The sequence below is a fragment of the Ochotona princeps genome, chromosome 10 (assembly GCF_030435755.1).
Source record: "Ochotona princeps isolate mOchPri1 chromosome 10, mOchPri1.hap1, whole genome shotgun sequence".
In the NCBI taxonomy this organism is placed as follows: domain Eukaryota; kingdom Metazoa; phylum Chordata; class Mammalia; order Lagomorpha; family Ochotonidae; genus Ochotona; species Ochotona princeps.
The window spans coordinates 56,613,898-56,635,056 of NC_080841.1; the positions used below are offsets into that span (position 1 = coordinate 56,613,898).

A 21,159-nucleotide genomic window follows, 5' to 3' on the forward strand; every position below is an offset into this window, starting at 1 on the left:
GGAGAGTCCAACACAAGGGCAAAAGAAGAAAGGAGCGAAAAATTTAGAAACCTCTGCAGGGGGTCAGCGGTAAATAGCTACAGCCAGCAACCCATAAGAGTTCAGGTTTGAATCTTGGCTGCTCTACTTCCAGCCGAGCTCATTGTAATGCACCTGGGAAAGCAGTAGAAAATGGCCTAGGTGCTTGGGCTTCTGCCACTCACAGAGGAGACATGGATGGAATTCCTGACTCCTGGCTTTGGCCTGCCTGGGCCAGTCCTAACTATTGTGGCCATTCAGGGAATGAAGAAGAAGATGAAATTTCTCTAGCTAGCTAGCTAGCTAGTTATCTACTTCTTTCACCTTTGCCTGACAATCAGAGTTCCAGTGTTTAGTTTCTTTTGTAGGGTTTCATTTTCACATTGCAAAAACAATTGTGATTTACTATTGCTGGAAACAGGATCATACAATTTTCAGCCTCACAAGAATCCCTGTATGTTTGAGTGGCCACACACATTGACAAAACAAAATATTTAAAATCTTTGCGGTCAAACAACTCCTGGGATTATATGCCACATTACCCACAAGGTAGCCCTTTGGTGATCTAAGTCTTCTTACCTGCTATATCTAAACTTTTCCCAAAGTGCTGCTTAACTAACCTCTGCTCTTTTATAGGAAATGACAATTTATTACAATTTAGGCAAGACTAGAGCTACATGACAAAATGAGTAGCTCAGTAGACTTGGATTTCAATTCACTCCAGTATCAAAGAGAAACTCTTGCATTATGGAAGTTGAACTCGATCAGGATTTTCTCAACTGTGTACTCTCAACTGACAGAGCATCAGGCAAGAGCCCAGAAAAGATGAAACTCTAGACATGATGGAATAAGCTAAGAAGTACCAGGCCAAAATGTAAAAGGCCAAATGAGAATAAGCAACGTGCGCATTTTCTGTTGCAAGCCTATCTCCTCTGCTGGTGTCATATACCAAATTTCCATGGCAAATGCCAGGAGAAGGATAGCCCTTGAGGTGGGCAATCCAAAGAGAACAAGGTGGATAAGAACTCACTCCAGAAAAGTTTTTTTTTTGTTTGTTTGTTTGTTTTGCTTTCTCTCTTGAGAAACTTCCACAATGAATTAAATTATTTTGACTTCAACATTATTTGTCCTGAAGGATCCTCTACTAAATTTGCTACTTGTCTAATGCACCCAGAAATGTCACCATGCTGTGAAAAGACAACTGCAAAACCCAGTGGTATGTAGTCAGTGACTTCAACCAGACCTGTGTGCAAACAGCACCCAAGGTACTTCATTAGTGAAAGCTCAGGACTCCAGTCTCTGCTCAGAGATAACCCTCAACCTTGACCCTCAAGCTTTTATCCTCAAACTCAATACTGAGCAACCCACCTTGTTATCAAGCTCTTCCCCTAGATCTTGCTTGGTTTTGGTGTTGCTGAGCCACTTTCAAATTGGAAGTTTGAGATACATGTGGACTGCTACAGCCTGAGTACTGATTTGTTTTTTTTCTAATATTTTCTGTAATCAATAATTTCTTTTTTCATTTTACATTCCTGCTTCCATTGCCCTGACCTGGACCTTTACTAATTAATTCAATGACACATATTTCAGCACCTACTGTGTTCTGCAGTTACTTTACTAGTGCTGAGGACAGGCAGTTGAGCGGAATGCACTTGCTTCCAGTCCTCAAAGAGTTTTCAGGCTTGTGGCTCTTTTCCATCATGATACACGGTGCAGGACACTGTCAGGTCAATGTTGCCCAGACTCTCTGAATCACATCTTTATTGGGTTCAAATACCACCCATGGCCTACTGAAAATAAAGCGAAACTTCTCAATCATCCTAAAGCTCCGCAACGTGGCATCTATCTGTTTTACTTTAGTTTTTTTTAAAGTTTTATTTATTAATTATTTAAAAGGCAGAGTTACAGGGAGATACCAGGAGAGGAAGAGAAAGGGAAAGAGAGAAAGAGATAAAGAGAGAGAGAGAGAGAGAGAGAATCTTCCATTGCTGGTTCACTTCTCAAATGACCTCAATGGCCAGAGCCAGGAACCAGGAGATTCTTCTTGAACTCCCACACAAGCAGGAAGCTGGACAGTAAGTGGAGCAGCCATGACTCAAACCAGCATCCATAGAGATATTGATGCTGCAAGCAGTAGCCTTATTCATTATACCACAGTACCAGCCTCATGCTTGCAATTCTAAGCTCATACTGAATTATTCTCAGTGAATCACAAGTGAAACCAGCTGACTGACCCTGCATCTCAAGACACTATCTTGTTCTTTGCTTTGTATTTGCCTTTTCTTTTTCCAGAAGATAGACATAATCCAGCATGATGAGTTCTCGCTGTCATATAAAAATACTCTGTCTCCTCAACACTGACATGTTGGTTAATTTAAGTGGTGCTAACATATATAAGGTTTTTCTCTTATGTGGTAGACTTTGAGCTAAGGAAGCATATATTTTCTCCTATATCATTCAGTTTTCTAATTTTTAGAAAATGCTAGTTTATTTAAATTTAATTAATTTTGTTTTTTAAATTGACAATATGAAAACTGTATAACATTTTCATGTAAAACAGGATGCTTTGATAAACACACCAGGCATATATGATGTGGAATGATGAAATCAAGTTATTTGACACATCCATCACCTCAAATGTATTTTTGTGTGTGTGCTTGTATGTCAAGAATGTCTAAAATCTCAGAAATATTCAAGGGGATGGGTGGTGATGCAACAGGTTAAGTTGCAGTATAGACACCTGGATCCAACAAAGTGCCTGGAATGGAATTCTGCCTCCATCTCCAATCCAGCTTCCTGTTAATGCTCCTGGGAGGCAGCAGAGACTGGCCTGAGGGCTTGAGTTCCTACTACCCAACTGGAAGATCCAGATGGAGTTCCTGGCTCCTAGCTATGGCTGTTGCAGACATTTGAGGAGTGAACCAGTGGATGGAAGATCTCTCTTTCCTTCTCTATCACTATCTAGATAAGTAAATATGTATGTCTAATAAAAACAAAGATTCCAGTATACAATATATTTGTATCAGCTCTAGTTACTGTGCTATATTAACAAATCAGATGTTTTTGCCTCCTGTCCAGATGAAAGTGTGTCTTTTGGCCTGTATCTCCACATTATTGGCTGCCCCCTGCCTCAGCCCATAGCATAACACTGTACTTTGTTTCCACGAATGTAATGTTTTTAGTGGACCCGTCGGGTTCTTAACGTCTAGGATCATTATACCCTGAATCTTCTCTAGGACCTCATATATCTCTCTGTTCACATGAGTGCTCAATAATGTAACGGACCAAGATTTCTAATACCATTATACTCATTTCAATGGTCCATTATTTATAAGCACCTTTTTTATTCTTTTGATTTTTTAATGGCAGATAATCCATAGAAACCTATTCCATTGAAAGCCTAAACTAGGCATGATTCTCCTTTACTGCGGAAACGAGGCTTTGGTGCTCCATTAATGGATTAAGAGCCACCAGGTTCACTATTATGGATACTAGCCTGAATCCCATAGGCCTACAACTAAGGGAAGCTCTCAAAGGATAGATGGTGCTGGTAAGATAGAATTTATACCTATTTCTTGAACAATTCTGTTCCAAATAAGGTTTCTCTTTAGAATGCTTTACTCATAAAAGGTACACACCCCCTAAAAAGACAAGAAAAGGCTTAAGAATATATAGACTAAACAGTGAATTAATTTTCGAAGTTGTCTTGTGTCATTGTCTCAGATTGGTTTATATAGTGTTTTGTCAGTTTAATGTTGCTTATTTGAAAAATGAAACAACACAGGATACCTGAGTGGTTTGAGCCCAAAAGGAAATCTGTATGTTCACAGGAAAGAAAGACAAGGACAATTCATAACAGAACCACGAATGGAAATCTAACCTGAAAAGAAAGCCTTTCCAGATTTAAAATGGTCTAAGCCTAAATGAGAATGCATTTTACTAATTCTTTTGCCTTTAGTAACTTGGCAATTCCAAATATGAATGGGGGAGCAAATGTTTATGAAGGTATAAAACCAAACATGAAGAGAAAGTCTCCCATCTGTGTTTTTTTGCTTTTGTTTTTGTTTTGTTTTTTTTGTCACAGCTCAATGGACAGCAAAATCTGGAACCTTCAGGGGGAAAAGAAAGGTTTTTCACCTAGCACGGGGATGGATTATGCTACAGAATGTTATTAAGTAAATATAAGAAAATTATATTTAACATAGAATTTCATCCTGGTAGTATCCTTTTAGATACAAAAGAAAATGAGTAACAAAAGGTTATCAAACAATATTATTTACACAAGGGACTGCAATGGCTCTTAGGATGATCTAGCCAGGAATTCTCTGTTTCTTATTGCCTTTTCTAGAAGGTGGTGTGTGTGTGTGTGTGTGTGTTTCCCTTTAGCGCTCTCAAGAAGCATAACTTTTTTAAAATAACAAATAAGGAATTCTAATTGCAGAATTATATCTTACACTGAAACCAATTTATATCCCTTTGCTCTATAAACTCTCAAGATATGAATGCTTCCAAGACGCAACAAATAAAGCCAATTCTCTATGCTGACAAATTCAGGAAATGACAGGTTTTATCCTAAAGGGGTTAAACTGCTACAAAAAAAGCTCTCATGTGCAAACAATGCAATTTTTAAATTGGTATAAGTATGCTTTTAAGAATTTTTATTTTGATCATTTATTTCAGGTTAGCACTTGTGGATCATGGAATTTAGCTTTGAATTATAAAGCAGATAAGGAAAATCAAAAGGCAAAAAATTAGGGCAGGCTTTTATTAAATTTTAAAGTATGTCTTTGCTATAGTCTCATAAAGAACCAAATAGGGTATCCAAATCTCCTGAGATAACCAGTATAATTTCTTTATCATGTTCCATTTAAAATTTAATTATGCCATCTACAACAAGAAGAATTTGAATAGTCTAAATAGGTCATGCAGTGTGTAACTTAACAATATACTGAAGTTTTTCTTGTAAAGATCTTCCCTCTGATAGTCTGTTACACATCAGAACATTATATTACAAAACAAGTATAATTTAATTTAGCCACTACAGGCTCTTCTACACATCTGTAAAGAATGAAATGTTTCAATATGGACATAATAGTATTACCCACTTCCCTATACCCCCTGAACCTTTTTTTTGTTAACCGCAATTAACTACGTAAAGATTGTCAACAACTATACAATAAAATAAAATAAATTAAAAAAAAATGAAATGTTTCGATTTAGGCAATTTGGAGAATTAATGAAAACCATGTTTCTGACAGAGCTGCCCATTATGGATTGGCAGTATTTGCACATACAAATGCTCTTAAACTTACAATGGCATTATCGCCATAAACTGAGAACATTGTTAGTCAAGGATGCAGTGAGTATACCTCGCCTACCGAGCATCCTTGTTTTCAGCACAGAATACTCTCACCGTTTGTGGTGCTGGGGCGGAGGGGAAGCATGCTGCTAACCAACACCCAGCTTCACTGGTCAGTATTGTACTGCACAGGGTTCTGCAGAACAAGATCAAAATTCAGAATCTGAAGTGTGCTTTTCACCACATGTGAATCTCTTCTACACCATACACCTATTCCTTAGGTTTCACCACTGTAAGTTTGGGATCATCTTTCTTTGGGTCATCATTTTCATGTGTCATAGTGAGGTCAAGAGAATTTTATATGCAATGCTTGTGGTATTTTGTTTTAAATGATCAATAATCATTCACAGCAAGGGGGAAAATTCTAGACACTGAATAAATTAAAATCTGAATTACAGGCTTATATGCCCAACGGCTTGCTACTCCTTCATTCTCTGGTTCAAATTTCAACCAACACACAATTTTAATTTCCTTATAATAAAGTAGCAAAGTAAACTATTATAAGCATCTTATATTCATCATTTCACTTATTTCTCAGGCCAATTGATCCTATTACTCTCTTTTGCAGATGAGGAAAATGAGATACCAAGTGGTGAAAGAAACTACAGAACGTCAAAAAACTAGTCAGCGATGGAACTGGGATTTGACAACAGACTGGAGTCTGGCTCCCAAGTTTACACACAGAACCATTTCAATGGGCTGCTTTTTACAACTAAGTATGCTGTGTTCTCTTACGTATGAATGCTACCATGTGTTGATAAATATCATTAGTATTATGCTATCTTTGAGAATCACAGTAACAACCATCAATTTTTATTACTTGTATACTAGACATTTAGCTTAACACTTATCATCATAAATCATCTATTCACAGTGTTACCTTAAGTAACATAATTTTTCCAAATTTATAAACGAAAAACTAAAATAGAGAAATTCAACTAACTCACTCAAGTTCACATAGTGAACAAATGACAGACACAGGATCCTAACAAATCTGGGCTCAAAGCTTGATCCCTTGGCTTCTGTGCTAACATATACCCCTGCAATGGCTTTGTATGAATTGGCAGCAGTCCAGTTTAGGTTAATAACTTTCTAGTCAATTAGATGAATTTTCTGGGTGCAAAAGACTATGTAAAACAAGAATCAGAGTAGGAGGGTGACAGAAGCAGAAGTCATACATCTGGCCAACCACTGATTCTTTGGTAAATGATTTCCTCAACCTTATCTTTCTCCCTCCCTTCCCAACTCAAACATTTCTTCATTCATTCAAACTTCTAGTCACTCAAACTTTGTGCAAATATTTACTCAATGCTTACTATGTCCCAGACACTGCTAAGCATTGGGGATAAACAATGAATAACAATGGAATCACCATGTGATTTTTATCTACTTAGTGGAGAAGGTATAAAAGTTTTGCAATGACTTGCACTATCAAGACTTACAAATGGAAGGAGAAGAGTTAGCAACAGGGTTTTGGGAACTAACAGAAGGAGCATTAAACTCCTCAGGATAGGGATGCATCATAAAAAGAACTACAACAAAGATGCCCCAAAGGGTCAACAAACCTCCTTACAGAAGTAAATACTCAATATTTTTATCTTCTTTGGTCATATCTCAGCCACAAGTACTCACTGCTGATGTTTTTGTGTGTCAAAACAGGTCTAGATAATATGCAAACAGATGGGTATGGTTGTATTCCAACAAATGTCACTTTATTTAAAAATAGGCCTGGCTCTGGATTTGGTCTGTAGGCTGTAGTCTGCCAATCTTGGGTCTACAGAAGTGAGATAGTTTGGGAGGGAAGAAGAGCAGGGAGATCCCAAGGAGAAAGGAGAAACAAGACTGGTAGGGCAGAATCCAACTTCCTTTTCTCTCAAATGGGGACTCACACTGTCACTGAAAAGAAGTTTTGTCGAATACCATCCTTGTTCTAGGTTTTTTAATTAAGGAATTATCAGATAAGCACAGGAGACTCTTGTCAGGACTAAGAAGGGATAGATCATAAACAAACAGGCAAAGAAATGAACATGCAATGACAAGTGCTGTGTAGATACGTGTGATATAGCAGTATTTTGTTGTAAGAGAGAACTACTTAGGATAGCCTAAGGAGGGCTCTATGAGGAAAATGAGAGGAAGGTCCATGTGTTGGAAAACAAAAGGAAACTGGAGAGACAGTAGAAGGCAGTGAGGTTGTAGGGGTAGATCAAAGCACCCCTTGGAAGTCAAAATACAATGCATAGATTTATTCTAAGCAATAGGAAAATGTTGTGTAGTCTTAAAAATAATCTGGTTTGGCTGATGACATTTCAAAGTCACTTAGACTTATCTACGGAGGCTAAATTGTGGACAAGGATGTAGGCAGCCCAAAGATCAGTTGCATGATCATTCTAATAGCACAGGGAGGAATTTATAAAAACTTTGAAATAAAACAAGTGGTCAAATTAAAGTTTGGAGGTTGAATCTACAGGTTTTCCCTCTTCCTGCCAGCTAAGTGTGAGGGAAACAGAAGTAGATAGGTTCATGGTGGCAAAAAAGGTGGAGACAGAACTCAAGAGCTCTTTTTCAAGCATGCCAAGTTTAAGAATATACATACACAGGGCCTGGCAGGGTAGCCCAGTGGGTAAAGTCCTCATCTTGCAAGTGCCGGGATCCCATCTGAGTGCCAGTTCTAATTCCAATGGCCCCACTTCCCATCCAGCTCCCTGCTTGTGGCCTGGGGTAGCAGTCGTGGATGGCCCAGGGCCTTGGGGCCCTGTACCCATGTGGAAGACCCAGAGGAAGCTCTGGCCTTCTGGTTTTGGATCGGCTCAGCTCCAGCTGTTGTGGCTGCTTGGCGAATGAATTAGCAGACGGAAGATCATTCTCTCTGTCTCTCATCCTCTCTATATATCTGACTTTACAAGAACAACAAAAAAAAGAAGTCTTTTTTTTTTTTAAAGAACATATATACAAGCATGGAAATACAAATGAAAACCACATTGAGGTTCCACCTAACTCCAGTTAAGACTGGTTGGTATACATCAGAACTCTACTAACAACATCTGCTGGCATGGATGTGGGGAGAAAAGTACCCTCCTTCACTGCTGGTGGGAGTGTAGGCTAGTAAAATTACTCTGAAAGTCAGTAAGGACAGTGCTGAGAGAACTGACAATTGTTCTGCTGTATGACCCAGCTATCTCACTTCTGGGAATGTATCCAAAGGAAATGAAATCTGCATTTGAGAAAGGGATCTGTAGTTCCTGAAAGGTACAGAAGCCAGTCATTTAGACCAGCAAGCTTATTTTCCATTATGGAAACTTCAAAGGTCTGGAGTATAGTGGGTTATCCACTGTCACATGCACAAACCTGGCCCTTGCACACTCTCCTGCTCTGAAGGCTATTCTGTTACAAGCAGCCCATTTGCACTGTGGCAGTCCTGTGGCATGTACCGATGCTTTTCTGCTTCTCTCATGGCATTCAACATTTCCCTTCAGGACTGGAATTATCTCAGTATTCCTTGTTTGACTGCTTAAAACATGGGGGCAGTTTTTATCTAGTTAATCCTAGCTGAACACCATTCTTGGCATATACCTAGTGCTCAATGTACTTTTGCTGAATTAATGAATAAACAACCACTTACTGATCTGGAAAGTACCTGAGACACAGGCCGCAGGGAGTTGGGAAAATTGCTGTTTCTTGGGAATGCTCTGCGGCTCTAGATTATCTGATAAGAGGTTGACCTTAAGGTACCAACATATTGAGCTTCTAATTTCTAAAGGCTTTTCAGGAGGCAGCATTTTGTATAGAGGGCCGTGAGGAATACACAGTTCTGTTACCTACCAAAGCCTTCTACAGGGAATTGAAGATGTAACTTTAAACCCCTCTAGAGCCACAAGTAGTAAACTGAGCTGAGAGAGCTTATCTTAATTCTCTTTGCCTCCACCTTTCCCCCTTTCTGCTAGATGGCCAGTCACATTCATGACTGATGTATGAAATATGGTTAGCCACAAAGGTCAGTCTTGCCCTTCTGCTAAACAGAAGCTGTGTAGTTAAAATTTCAGCTAATAGAGATCCATAATTTAATACCAAAATTCTTTATATAAAACTGCAGTATAATGACTTTATCTTTGATAGTCACATAAATCAAGTAATTCAATCTTGATGGCAGAAAATCCCAAATAATAACCCTATGGCATATACTAATGATCTAGGAATTAGGGATTCTGTTGATTACAGTAAATGTCCACATTCCCTAAATCCCTTACAGTAGGTTTGGGGGAGGAGGGAAACCAAAAGAAACTCTTAAGTCTCTCTTTCAAAACTTTATTTTAACCTTTGGCCTCTTCCCCCACTAGTTTACAATAAAACTGAGTGCAACATACCACTGGATTTACGTAAATCATTTAAACTTCATTGACTGATACTTTAAGTTCTCAAAGAGCATTCCAACCATCAAGTGTTATGCTTTAAGAACCAGCTTGTGAATATCTGCTGCAGTACTTAAGATACTTCTACTAAAATCTATTAAATCCCTTTATTTTCCAAACTGTTTAGTTTAGATTGAATAACAGTGGGCTATCATAACAAGAAATTAAAATTCTCTTTTGCAAAACATCACCTACTCATGCATGAGTACAGAAGTTATAACCTCTGCTGATATACATTTGTTTATAGCTTTTCTTGTCATCCAAAATGAAGTTTCATCTCTGTATAGGCATCATTTGTAAAAAATCCAAGCTTACCATAATTAATTGACTACATTACATTTGAAAAATAGCATTTTCACCACATTTCAGTCACAATACATCTACCTAAACCAAACATTCTTCACCCTAAGAAACAAATTTGAAAAACATGGGAGTAATGGGGAGAACATTACTTGGACTGCATAGTTGTTCTTTGCTACAAGCAAGATAAAAGTGAAGAATCTCTAAATAAGATTGAAAAATGATTATATTCACAGATGAAGAAATGGAAACACACATTTATATGATTTCAGGGACACTTCAAGACAGAGGAAGACGGCTGAGTAGAGCATGTAGCCAGTATAACATTTATTTTAATCGCAACAAGATCATTGGTTTTTAATATTTATAATATAATTACAGTACTTAGTGCATTTTGTTCATATAATCTAATTTTTTCTGGTGACATATTATTACCAGGCTTTAATTTCAGCAATGGCAAGAATTCAAAAACATGTTTAGGTTATCATTAGTAATGAAAAACAAACCTGCTGCTTCTTCAAGCACCTTGTGCACACATCTCATTTCATTTCAAGGCATTTTGACAACCAAGACACAATCCACTGCTACATGATTTGCACATTTTCACAGAATATTATCAACCAATGACTAGCTACTTTAAATTAATGCCATGGAAGGCAATTAAAGTTGAAATATCCCACCCCTATGCAACAGTTGTAAATGACCTTTTGGAAAATTTCAACAGTCAAGACCAATGAAAATGAAACAAAAAAAATATTATAAAATGCCACCATCTTCCCTCTTAGTCACATATCATTGGTAGCAGTTGCCTGAACTGCAATTTTTGTTTTTTCCTGTATATCATAGAATAAGCACATTTTTATGACTAAAGGGATAGAAAATTCAAAGTGCCATGTTCCACTAATCATCAGCCAACAAACAAACACAATAACTACAGGTGCCATGTTCTAAATAGCATGGAGGTATTTCAGGGCTCAATTACACTTCCCCAGTGACAGGCAAAGAAAGCTGAAAACAGACTGGAAGCTGAACAACTGGTGGGATTCTACAGGGTTGTACCAAGAAAACAAACAGTAACAAAAGAAATATCCTGAACTCTAAGGGAAGGATTCATCACCAAGTAATTACATTACCATGCACTAACATGAGGAAAGGAAATCCTTACCAACCAAACAAGTTCCAAACTGCACCCCCAGAAAGCCACCTGAGTACCTGAGGTTACACAGGAAGTAAAACTGAGAAATAACTGACACTACTTCCAACACTCCGATTGCCATGTACAGCAATGATTGCGAGTTGCAGTTAGAATGATCGTTGGCCGTGTTTATTTTTCAACATGTTTCAACATTAGAATCACAAAAATTCACCAAAAAAAAGTAGGTTCATTACCACAATACCACCCACCAAACTCAAGAAAGAGCGGAGTCTCCCTTGAGTAATAAACAGCCACAGCAGATCACTGCTGGGGAATATGTGAATTATTGCTTGGTATGCACAATATGGCACGAGTTAATAGAATGCAGGGTGTCGCTGCAGATTTCTCAGACATCTGAGTAATTTTCATCTGCATGATTACGGCGTGATGCGAATCTCCTCTGACAATACAGAGGTGGTCTGCTCCTTACTCATTCTATAAAAGTTTGGAAGTCATTCCTCATTCCATTATTTCAGGATTAACTTCTTCATCACAAACATGGGCAGAAACACAACCCTCTCTCTCCTGGTAAATGATGGGCTGCTCAGGTCTTCACGGTGGACTTTTTCCAAAGTGAAAGTACGACAAACAGACTCAGCAGGGATACATAAAGCAGAACACACGTACAGTTTTAACCCTGTAAATGGCACATGGTTGAAATCTTTCTTTGGGACACTGTCCAGAGAATTAAGACATACAGCAATTTAAATATTTGGATCACAGTAAATAGTTTTTTTGGCAATATTAATCATGATCCTATAAGCAAAGATTTTCTTTGCACAAAAAAAGCAACCAAATGTGCTTCCCTCCTGGAACAGATGGTGACAATTTGTACTTCCCCCAATTCCCTGGTGCTGTTCACGGTCACATTCTGTTCACTCTTTTTCTCCTGTTCTTGAGATTCTCTTGATTTCCATTTGCAACAGTTCTCAGCAACACCCTAAGACATACTCATTCATCCCTAAATGTTTACTGAGCATCTTCAAGGTTAAGTCATGATCCTAAGTGCTAAGATGACATTCTGGATATGCACAGAGCAGCAAACACCACTGCAAACAAGGCTACCTCCTTCCACTCTCCATCCTCCTTTCTTCTTTACTACCCCCCATTAAACAGAGGCAATCATTCCTGATGCCTAGTTTCTAGAATATGCATCCTGTTAGTCATATCATTATAACAGTATCTACATAAGATATAAAAATAGATCAAACACACCAATCAATTATGTTGGTTTTTATGAAATATTCCTAAGTCTTGATTTAAATGAAAATAAGAATTAAGGATATACTCATGCCATTAAAATTACAATGTTAATTCTAGATTTGTAAGTCTCTAAGCACAATAACAATAGTGGGTATACTTGGAAAAAATAAATTCAGTATACTTTCAGTTTCCAAGAATATAATAAAAGCAGTGTATTTTATGGCTTTTATGGTTTCTATGGTAAATATACAACATGATTTCAAAGGAATGAAATAATCTGACTAAGTAATTTATGAACATCAGCTTCATTATGTCTTGGTTACGCCACTTACATGTGACTCACACATAATTTTTGGCATATACATGATGGTACAGGATGTGAGGTATAGGAAGATCTTTTAAAGAGATCTTTCCATTTCTTTCTGCGTGTAGTGGAAATCAGGTACAGAAGGGGTAGTCAGCTTGCTCACCTTGGTAGACTTCCAGCTAACTCTGTGGCGGTCTCTCTGTAGGAAAAAAGAATGTAAGTATGATTAAGGTTATTTTGATAAATGACACACATTTGGCTTATTCACATAATAGAATGCCCCAAAGTAATACGATATCATCAGTGTAAAGAAGATATCCACATACAGGTATTTAAAATTGAAAATTGACTATGTTGCTAATTAATTATCAGACAACTCAATGGTTATGTTCAAAAGAAAATTACAACCATGTAAAATATCTGCTTCTGCTTTCTAGTGGCAGAAATTAACTGATATTAGTCACCTTTTAGATATTTGACAGTTTAACAAAGCACTAGGAATCATTCTCTTTCTAAGAATCATGCAGGAAGAAGGTTTTTGGGAGGATTTTCCTTCACACCGATCTCTGCCATCTGAGGTTAACAAAGAAACGAACAGCAAAAACACAATTCCCTTTCTTCAGCAAATTATTGATTTTCATTTCTCTGTTACAATGTCCTACCATTTTGTTCTGCAGTAGGCTGATGCAATGAAATGGCATAAAAGAAGATTCATTAATTAAAGGCTTTAGAACATGCCAATAGAAACAACCATAGACAAATTTCAAACCAACTTTCTCCTAATTGCCAGAACTTGCCTTTGAATAAGAGATGTGTTCTTGGAAATAAAGGGAGAAACGAGGAGGAGGAGAAGATGGCAGCTTAATGTTGAGATATTTTAAAAGTGGAGGAGGGCTCAACTGCAGACCCGGGGATTAATTAAGTGTTAATTCTTAGGAATAATGGTGCATAATCTTCTTAGGATCATTTACCCCTTCAGTAAGCTCATTAAAGATATGAACACCTTATTCAGAAAAAATAACAAAACACATATATACACAAATCATGGTGCACAATTACTGAAGGCTCGGGGACTTGTGAAAGCTCATATGTCAACCATGACAAAGAGCCTGAGCTTTAACTTCATATTTTCTTTACTCTTTTTGTCAATCCAAATAAAAGACTTCCTCCTCCACCAGCCTTCCCTGGTCCTCCCAGATTCCAGCACGCCTTCCTACTTACGGCCTCCGATAGAGACCACAGACAGAGTTCCCATAGTCAAACTTCCTTAGGAAAAGAATGAGTACAAGCTTAGCTCCCACAGACGTATTTCTCTGAAGTAATCACATAATAGTAACCCTTCAGCTATGACTGCTTTAGAACGTGGCTCTCAGGACAAGTTTCCATTTCTTCAGCAATACCATAGTTGATGGCAATGACTGCTCTGCTGTTGAATGATTCTCACATTCATAACTTGTAAGAATGTAGAGCCTGTGTAATAAATTTCCCCTTCCAAACAGAATCTGGAATTGTCAATACCTCAACTAAGTATTCTTACCCTCACTTTTTCTTAACAACACATCACAACTGAAGTATCCATCTGTCTTCTAAATGCTTATTATATTAGTTACCATTTTGTTACATTAAAACAACATATATTGTGCACAGCAAACATTATTTTTCTGTTTATCAGGAATAACTTAATAAACTTTGCTGATCTTGCTGATCAGGGAGTTAGATTTATAGGTAAAGCTTCATAACAGTAACAGTACCATCCCAGGATTAAAGTACAACTATCTACCTTTGTGACTAATCATTTAGTTATTTTATTTTTCCTTCCTGGAATATATAATGCTCATACTTTATGATCAATCCATTGAAATAAACAGTTGGGCAGCCTTTCTCAGCCAGAGCATCATACCCTTCTCATCCTCCCCTTGGGACCTCCAGTGTTTCCAGACATTGCCTAATGTCCCCAGGGGACAAAATCACCCTTAGTGGAAAATCACTACGACAGAGTAATAGAACTATTCATAACTGACCTCTTTACAAAATAGCTAGTGGAATAAAGAACCTTCTCTATCCTCATGACTGAGTACTCTTAAAAATGTCTGTCTCATGTTGGCTCCTGCCACTTAAGTTTCTACACTCATCAACAGTATCTGGTATTTGGTCTCCAACTCATTTTCAGCGGTAGTCTCATGCTAATTTCTTCAAAAATAAAATATGCTGTGCAACTGATTAAATAAGCATGTAGGAAAGTATTATTACTTCTATGAAAACTATAGTGGATTTTTTTGAAAGATGATAAGTTACTTAAACTTCTTAACTTTTCTTTTGCCTTCTGAAGTTAAATTAAATCTATGGGAAACACAACAATATAATATTGGGGAAAAAGATATTGTTTTGATGAGTGTCTTTGAAATCTTGTTCTTAAAAAATTAAATAAAAATTTCAAATGGTGAATAACAGGTGGGTTTATGTATGAGAGACCATAGAACTCTATTCAGTGGACACACACATTCAAAGAAAACATGTTGGCCTTGTTTTTTAACTGAAAAAGACCCTGGAAAAAGTGATGTTCATTACTTAATAAGTACTAGCATGTACAACCACCGATTTCAAAGTTTACATTAGAATTACAAACACTAGTTGGTGTCAGTAACTACTGAAAACTTGCAGGGTAGAGCATAAAGGTTCAACAAAATAACAGCAGTGAAGTTCAGTCTTACTAAACTAATCACTATTCTTTTTTTGCAATATTTATCTGATTAGGTGACAGAGGGGGACAGAATAAGGAGAAAGAAGAGGTGAAAGAGGGAGATGAAATGGAGGGAATAAAGGGGGAGAAAGATACACAAAGGGCACTCTAATTCACTTGTTCACTTCCTAAGTGCCTGAAATGGCCAGGACAGGGCCAGACTGAAGCAAAGAGCCAAGAACACAATCCATGTCTCCCGCCAGAGTGACAAGAACCCAAATACTGAGGCCATTACCACTGCCACCAGGGTCTGCCTTAGCAGGAAGCTGAAGCCAGGAAACAGAGCCAGGAAGTGGACCCAGATACTCTGACAGGGAACAAATGCAAATTTACTGCCAGATTAAACGGCTGTTTCCAACTTTTTTTCAGATCAGCAAACACCAGAGCTTTTAAATCAACACTTTGTTCATTTTCATCCATTTACTATTGCTAAAACTTTCATGCATTTATAAAGAATCCTGTAAATAAGTGCAGCAAAATACACTGTGTGTCTTGTAGATATCAGTTCTCCATAATCCACTGGGAGGAACTTATTGTGCATGATGTAAAAATCATACACTTCTCATTGTGCTTTCTATAGATTACAATGTATGTTACTTGTAATACTTCCTCAGGGAGATCGTCTTCATCCACAGTCACAGAAAAATGCATATTATGAAAATCTATAGGTGAATTTAAAAATATTTTGTGTAGTAACTTATTGTTTAATTCGATCCTACTGATAAAATGTCAGGTAGCCCTCCCTTATTCAGGCACAATGTTGGGAGTGAGAAGAGGCACCAAGATGAACCTGAGTGCTGAGCCCTCTGCCAACTGTTTAGACTCCAGCAGAGGAGATTATAAAGTACAACATGATAGATGAGCTATAGTTTTTCCCTATCAAAATTTCCTCCAAGCCAAAGATCACCTCTAAATCAGAATTTTGAATATTTGGTGCCTCATACACCCTGATCCTTAACAAATAAGAGTGTAACAGTGCCATTAACCATTATCTACTTGTGGGTAACTCCAATCCTTTAAAATAATTTTTAAAAAATGCTTGTTGCAGTGATAACAGTATTAGGAGTTTAATTGGTCTAATTTCCTTTCCCTTAAGATCTCTACCACAATATCTAATTTTAAGGGAAAAATTGCTAGAACTGAATGAAAACAATGATAAACAAACATTAAATTGAAATTTTATGTTCTGAGGGACTTGTCCCGGGAGGCATAAAGCAGACTGAGATGTTGGAAAGTGCATGTTTCTGATAAGCTGTGTACCCTGGCAAACTCCTTTGGCCACAGATGTGTCTCCTGCCCTCCAAGTGCAATGATTAAACTCCCCTTGGACCTATGGGTGTGATGTAATCAGCAAGATAATCAAACAGGAAATTTCTGCAAATTTGAAGTTGTGCTTCAAATTTACCAAAGTAAAAAACCAAGAGGCAAGTATTTTTCAACAGTAGATGAGTGTCCCTTGTATGTTGTGAGTTCTGTACATTTATCCTTACTTTAAAAAAAAAACATAATTTTAAGTATGCAGAACATCTGCCAGTGTAAGGAAGGAATAATGCCAACTTTCATAAGTTATCTGAAATAATGCTCTTCATTCTCATCTCCTACCCTTCTTCATTCCCAAACTCTGCAAACTGTTCTTTTTTTAGGAAGTGTTGAAGCAAGAGTACACCTTCTATTTCTGTGTAACATGCCAGTTTCCAAAAATAGATGACAACTATAAAACAGAGGATGTCAGCCCCCATGCTAATTGCGTGTCAGCATGATAAATATTTTCAAGACCTGGAAATATTTTCCTCCAATGGGAACTTCGATCCTTCCAAAAATACAAATACATTTTCTTAATGGCAAATACATTTTATTTTATTGCATGCCCTGCAAATCTAATGTTCCTGCAGAAGGAATAAAGTTTTCTTTATTTTAATTAAGGATGAAAGTAGTACAAGCAAGCAGATCTTTCCTTCTTTCCTTCCCTTTCCTCCTCTCTCCTCCCTTCTTTCCTACCCCCTCCTTTTTTTGGTCACCCATTTGCTTGAATAAAATTGTATGCCTTTTAATGTTTTTTTAAACATTTTTTTCTTTTATTAATTACATTGCATTATGTGACACAGTTTTATAGGTACTGGGATTTTAAAATTTACTTATCTGAAAAACAAACTGATAGAGAGAGAAAAAGAGAGAGACAGAGAGACAGAGAGAGAGAGAGATGGATGCTCCCTCTATTGGTTCACTCCCAATGGCCACAACAGCTGGGACTGAGCCAGGCCAAAATCAGAAACCCACCACTTAATGCAGGTTTCCCACATGGATGGGAGAGCCCAGGCATTTGGGCCACCAGTTGTTACTTTCCCAGGTGCATTAGCAAGGAGAAGCCTGGACTTGAACTGCCACTCCAGTGTGGGATCCCAGTGTTGTAGGTGGCAGCTTGCAGCCAGTGGCTTACCCTGATATACCACAATGCTGATCCCATGTGGGTCTTTAAAGTCACTGCCTGGAACATTTGCATTTATTTTTTTTTGTATTGTAATATACATAATGTATAATTTTCTTTTCTTTTTTCTTTTTTTTTTTTTTAGCTTAATAGTACCCTATAGCCATTTTAAGGTATATAGCAGCCAGTCAATGTGGTTAAGAACTTGCTTTTTTTTTTTTTTTAACATACTGGTTACTCAAAACCATGTCAATTCCATAATGTTGCAAATTGCTGTTGATGTTATATTGGGACTCTTAATTGACTGGGATGATATTCTACTAGCTCTAACTTCAGACCAGAAATGGTCTCCCCAAGAAACTGTTCAACCCATCTGGACAATAAGTAGCTGGACTCTATGCTTGGTATACGTTTGCAAGGAAAGAATCTTGATTGAATTTGAATTGTAATACTGCAACAAGGTGGAGGAATCCACCAGGGGGGAAGGGTGTGGGCAGGGGTGGGGGGATTCTCAGAGCCTATGAAACTGTCACATAATGAACATTTGCATTTATAATGAAATATCTTGGGAATGTGACCAAATTCTAAAGACAACCTTCATGTATGTTTCATATACATGGCATGCATGGGGCCTGAAGGAGATGTTTTACTACATTCTCAGCAGACCCATGTTTTGACTATGACTATGCACATGAGATCGGTCCAGTGTGGAATCTTCTGCTTGTGGTGTTATGCCACCACTCAGACAGATCTACATTTTCAGGCAATGCTTAGCTCTGGGACATGCAAACTCCTTAGAGATTAAAGATTCTGTTCTGTTGAAAGATGCTTGAAAACACCAATCATACATCCAAACATTCAGCTCTCCTTTTTATTCCAGTTCTTCATTTCTTCTCTCTCACTTTATACTCATTTTTCTTCAGATTCCAAACATCAAAATATGTATTGTGTGTATATCTGTGTGTATGTGTATATACAAACATACACAATTATTTTCATGTGTTAAAGTCTAGAATTACACACACTCACGAGCTTGGACACTAATATTGGGGTCTTATATCAACCACTCTTTGAGGTCATTTACATAATTCTTATAAAAGCTTCATGAAAAAACAATTAATATTAAACCATGACAAAGATGAAGAAAAGACACATAAAAAATGTTGAGTAACTTTCTAACACCACACAGCTGGTGACAGTCAGGGTTAGAAAAGAGCCGCAGCCTTCAGGCTCTGGTGCCTAGGTTATCAATCATGTCACACTGAGGCTCGGTATAAAAAGTCACAGATTTGTTACAGACTAGAGTACATCAGAAACTTTGCAGACAGGAACCAGCACTGCGGCATAGCGAGTTAAGATTCAGAACTGTTGAGCTATCGAAACCTGCGGAGCAGGACTCTCAGAGCACGCCCCACACTGGGGACCTGGGACGGCTGGGAGGCTGGGTGTGGCTTCTCCCCTTATCTCCCTCCTTTTCCCAGATGCTGGAAGCGAAAAAAGAGCATGTGGAAATGATGACCTTCCCTACCTCCCGGCAGCCCCTGATCCTCCCCACTCTAATCAACTATGTAAAAATCATCAAAAATAAAAATAACTTAAAAAATATGTTGCCTGTAAAACTGGCAGGCCATAAGGTCACTGCTTTGGATCCTGGCTGCTCCACTTCTGATGCAGCTCCCTGCTGATGCACCTAGGAAAGCAGAGGAAGATGGCCCAAGTCCTTGTGCCCTTGAGCTTATATATATATACACACACACACACACATATATATATAATATACATTTAAAGTAAGTTTGTTTTGGTGCAAACAACTTAAATCCATGCATACGAAGGATCTTTGAAAGTTAAGAAAAGTACATCTTATGAAAAAACTATGCCTGGATTTAAAAATATGGTTGAACAGAAATAATATCTTTTAATTCCACTTTCTGTGCCCTTGTATAGTACACGCTCATCTTTTCACTCTGGTGATCAGTGCCATTGAGCAACTGACCATACCAAGGGCCTCAGTATTAGAAACTGCATTCGGGCCTGGTGCGGTAGCCTAGCGGCTATAGTGCATGTGCCAGAATCCCATAAGGGTGCTGGTTCTAATCCTGGCGGCCCCACTTTCCATCTCTCTCTCTTCCTGTGGCCTGGGAAAGCAGTCAAGGACGGTCCAGAGCCTTGGGACCCTGCACCTAAGTGGGAGACTAGGAAGAGGCTCCTGGCTCCAGGCTTTGGAATGGTGCAGCTCTGTCCGTTGTGGCCACTTGGAGAGTGAATCAATGGACAGAAGATCTTCCTCTTTGTATTTTCTCCTCTCTATATATGACTTTCCAATAAAAACAAAATAAATCTTTATAAAAACAAAAGAAACTTTGCATTTGGAATAGAGACGCACACAACAAAACAAGCGACCAATGTAAGTAGTCTAGTGGCTAAAGCCCTCACTTTGCACATGCCAGGATTTCATACGGGTGCTGGTTCATGTCCCTGCTGCTGCATTCCCCTCCCAACTCCCTGCCTGTGACCTGGGGAATCAGAAGAGGATGGCTGAAAGCCTGCACCCACGAGGGAGCGAAACAGAGGACTGAAGATCTTTCTGTCTCTCCTTCTCTGTAAATCTGACATTCCAGTAAAAGTAAATAAATCTTTTTTAAAAACGTAAACACCTTAAACACAATCCATTCTCTCTTCATTCTGTTTTTTTTTAAAGATTTATTTATTTTTATTGGAAAGTCAGATAAATGGAGATGAGGAGAGACAGAGAGGAAGATCTTCCGCTGGAGCTCATCTGAAGCCAGGAGCCAGGAGCTTCTTCAGGGTCTCTCACGTGGGTACAGGGTGTCAAGGTCCTGGGTCATCCTCAACTGCTTTCCAGGCCACAAGCAGGCAGCTGGATGGGAAGTGGGGCTGCTGGGACACAAATTTGTACCCATATGGGACCCTGGCACATACAAGGCGAAGACTTTATTTACCAGGCTACTGCACCGGACACTCACCCGGTTTCTTAAGCCTATTTCTATCTTTTGCACTCCTGCATGTTCCTATTCTTTGTACACACCATTCATTGAGTCCTTGTCCATATGAAATGGACAAGTTTAGGTAGCTGTTTTTCCAGTTTTACTAAAATGTCAAGATGTCTTGATCTGATCGTTCAAAACTCAGGCAAACTAATTAAATACATTTACCAATCACTTAGAGTATGGTAAATTTCAACAACA

The 21,159-nt window shown here is 38.2% G+C and overlaps 1 protein-coding gene across 9 annotated transcripts in view; it reads right to left on the bottom strand.

The window, feature by feature from the left end:
* Positions 1-21,159, bottom strand: part of CELF2 (CUGBP Elav-like family member 2) — a 557,307-nt gene that overhangs the window by 425,684 nt on the left and 110,464 nt on the right. For all 9 annotated transcript variants that reach the window (XM_058669492.1, XM_058669491.1, XM_058669481.1 and 6 more), the window contains exon 2: positions 12,952-12,987. In XM_058669492.1, coding sequence (XP_058525475.1) covers positions 12,952-12,987 — 36 coding nt within the window. The remainder of the gene's footprint in view (positions 1-12,951; positions 12,988-21,159) is intronic.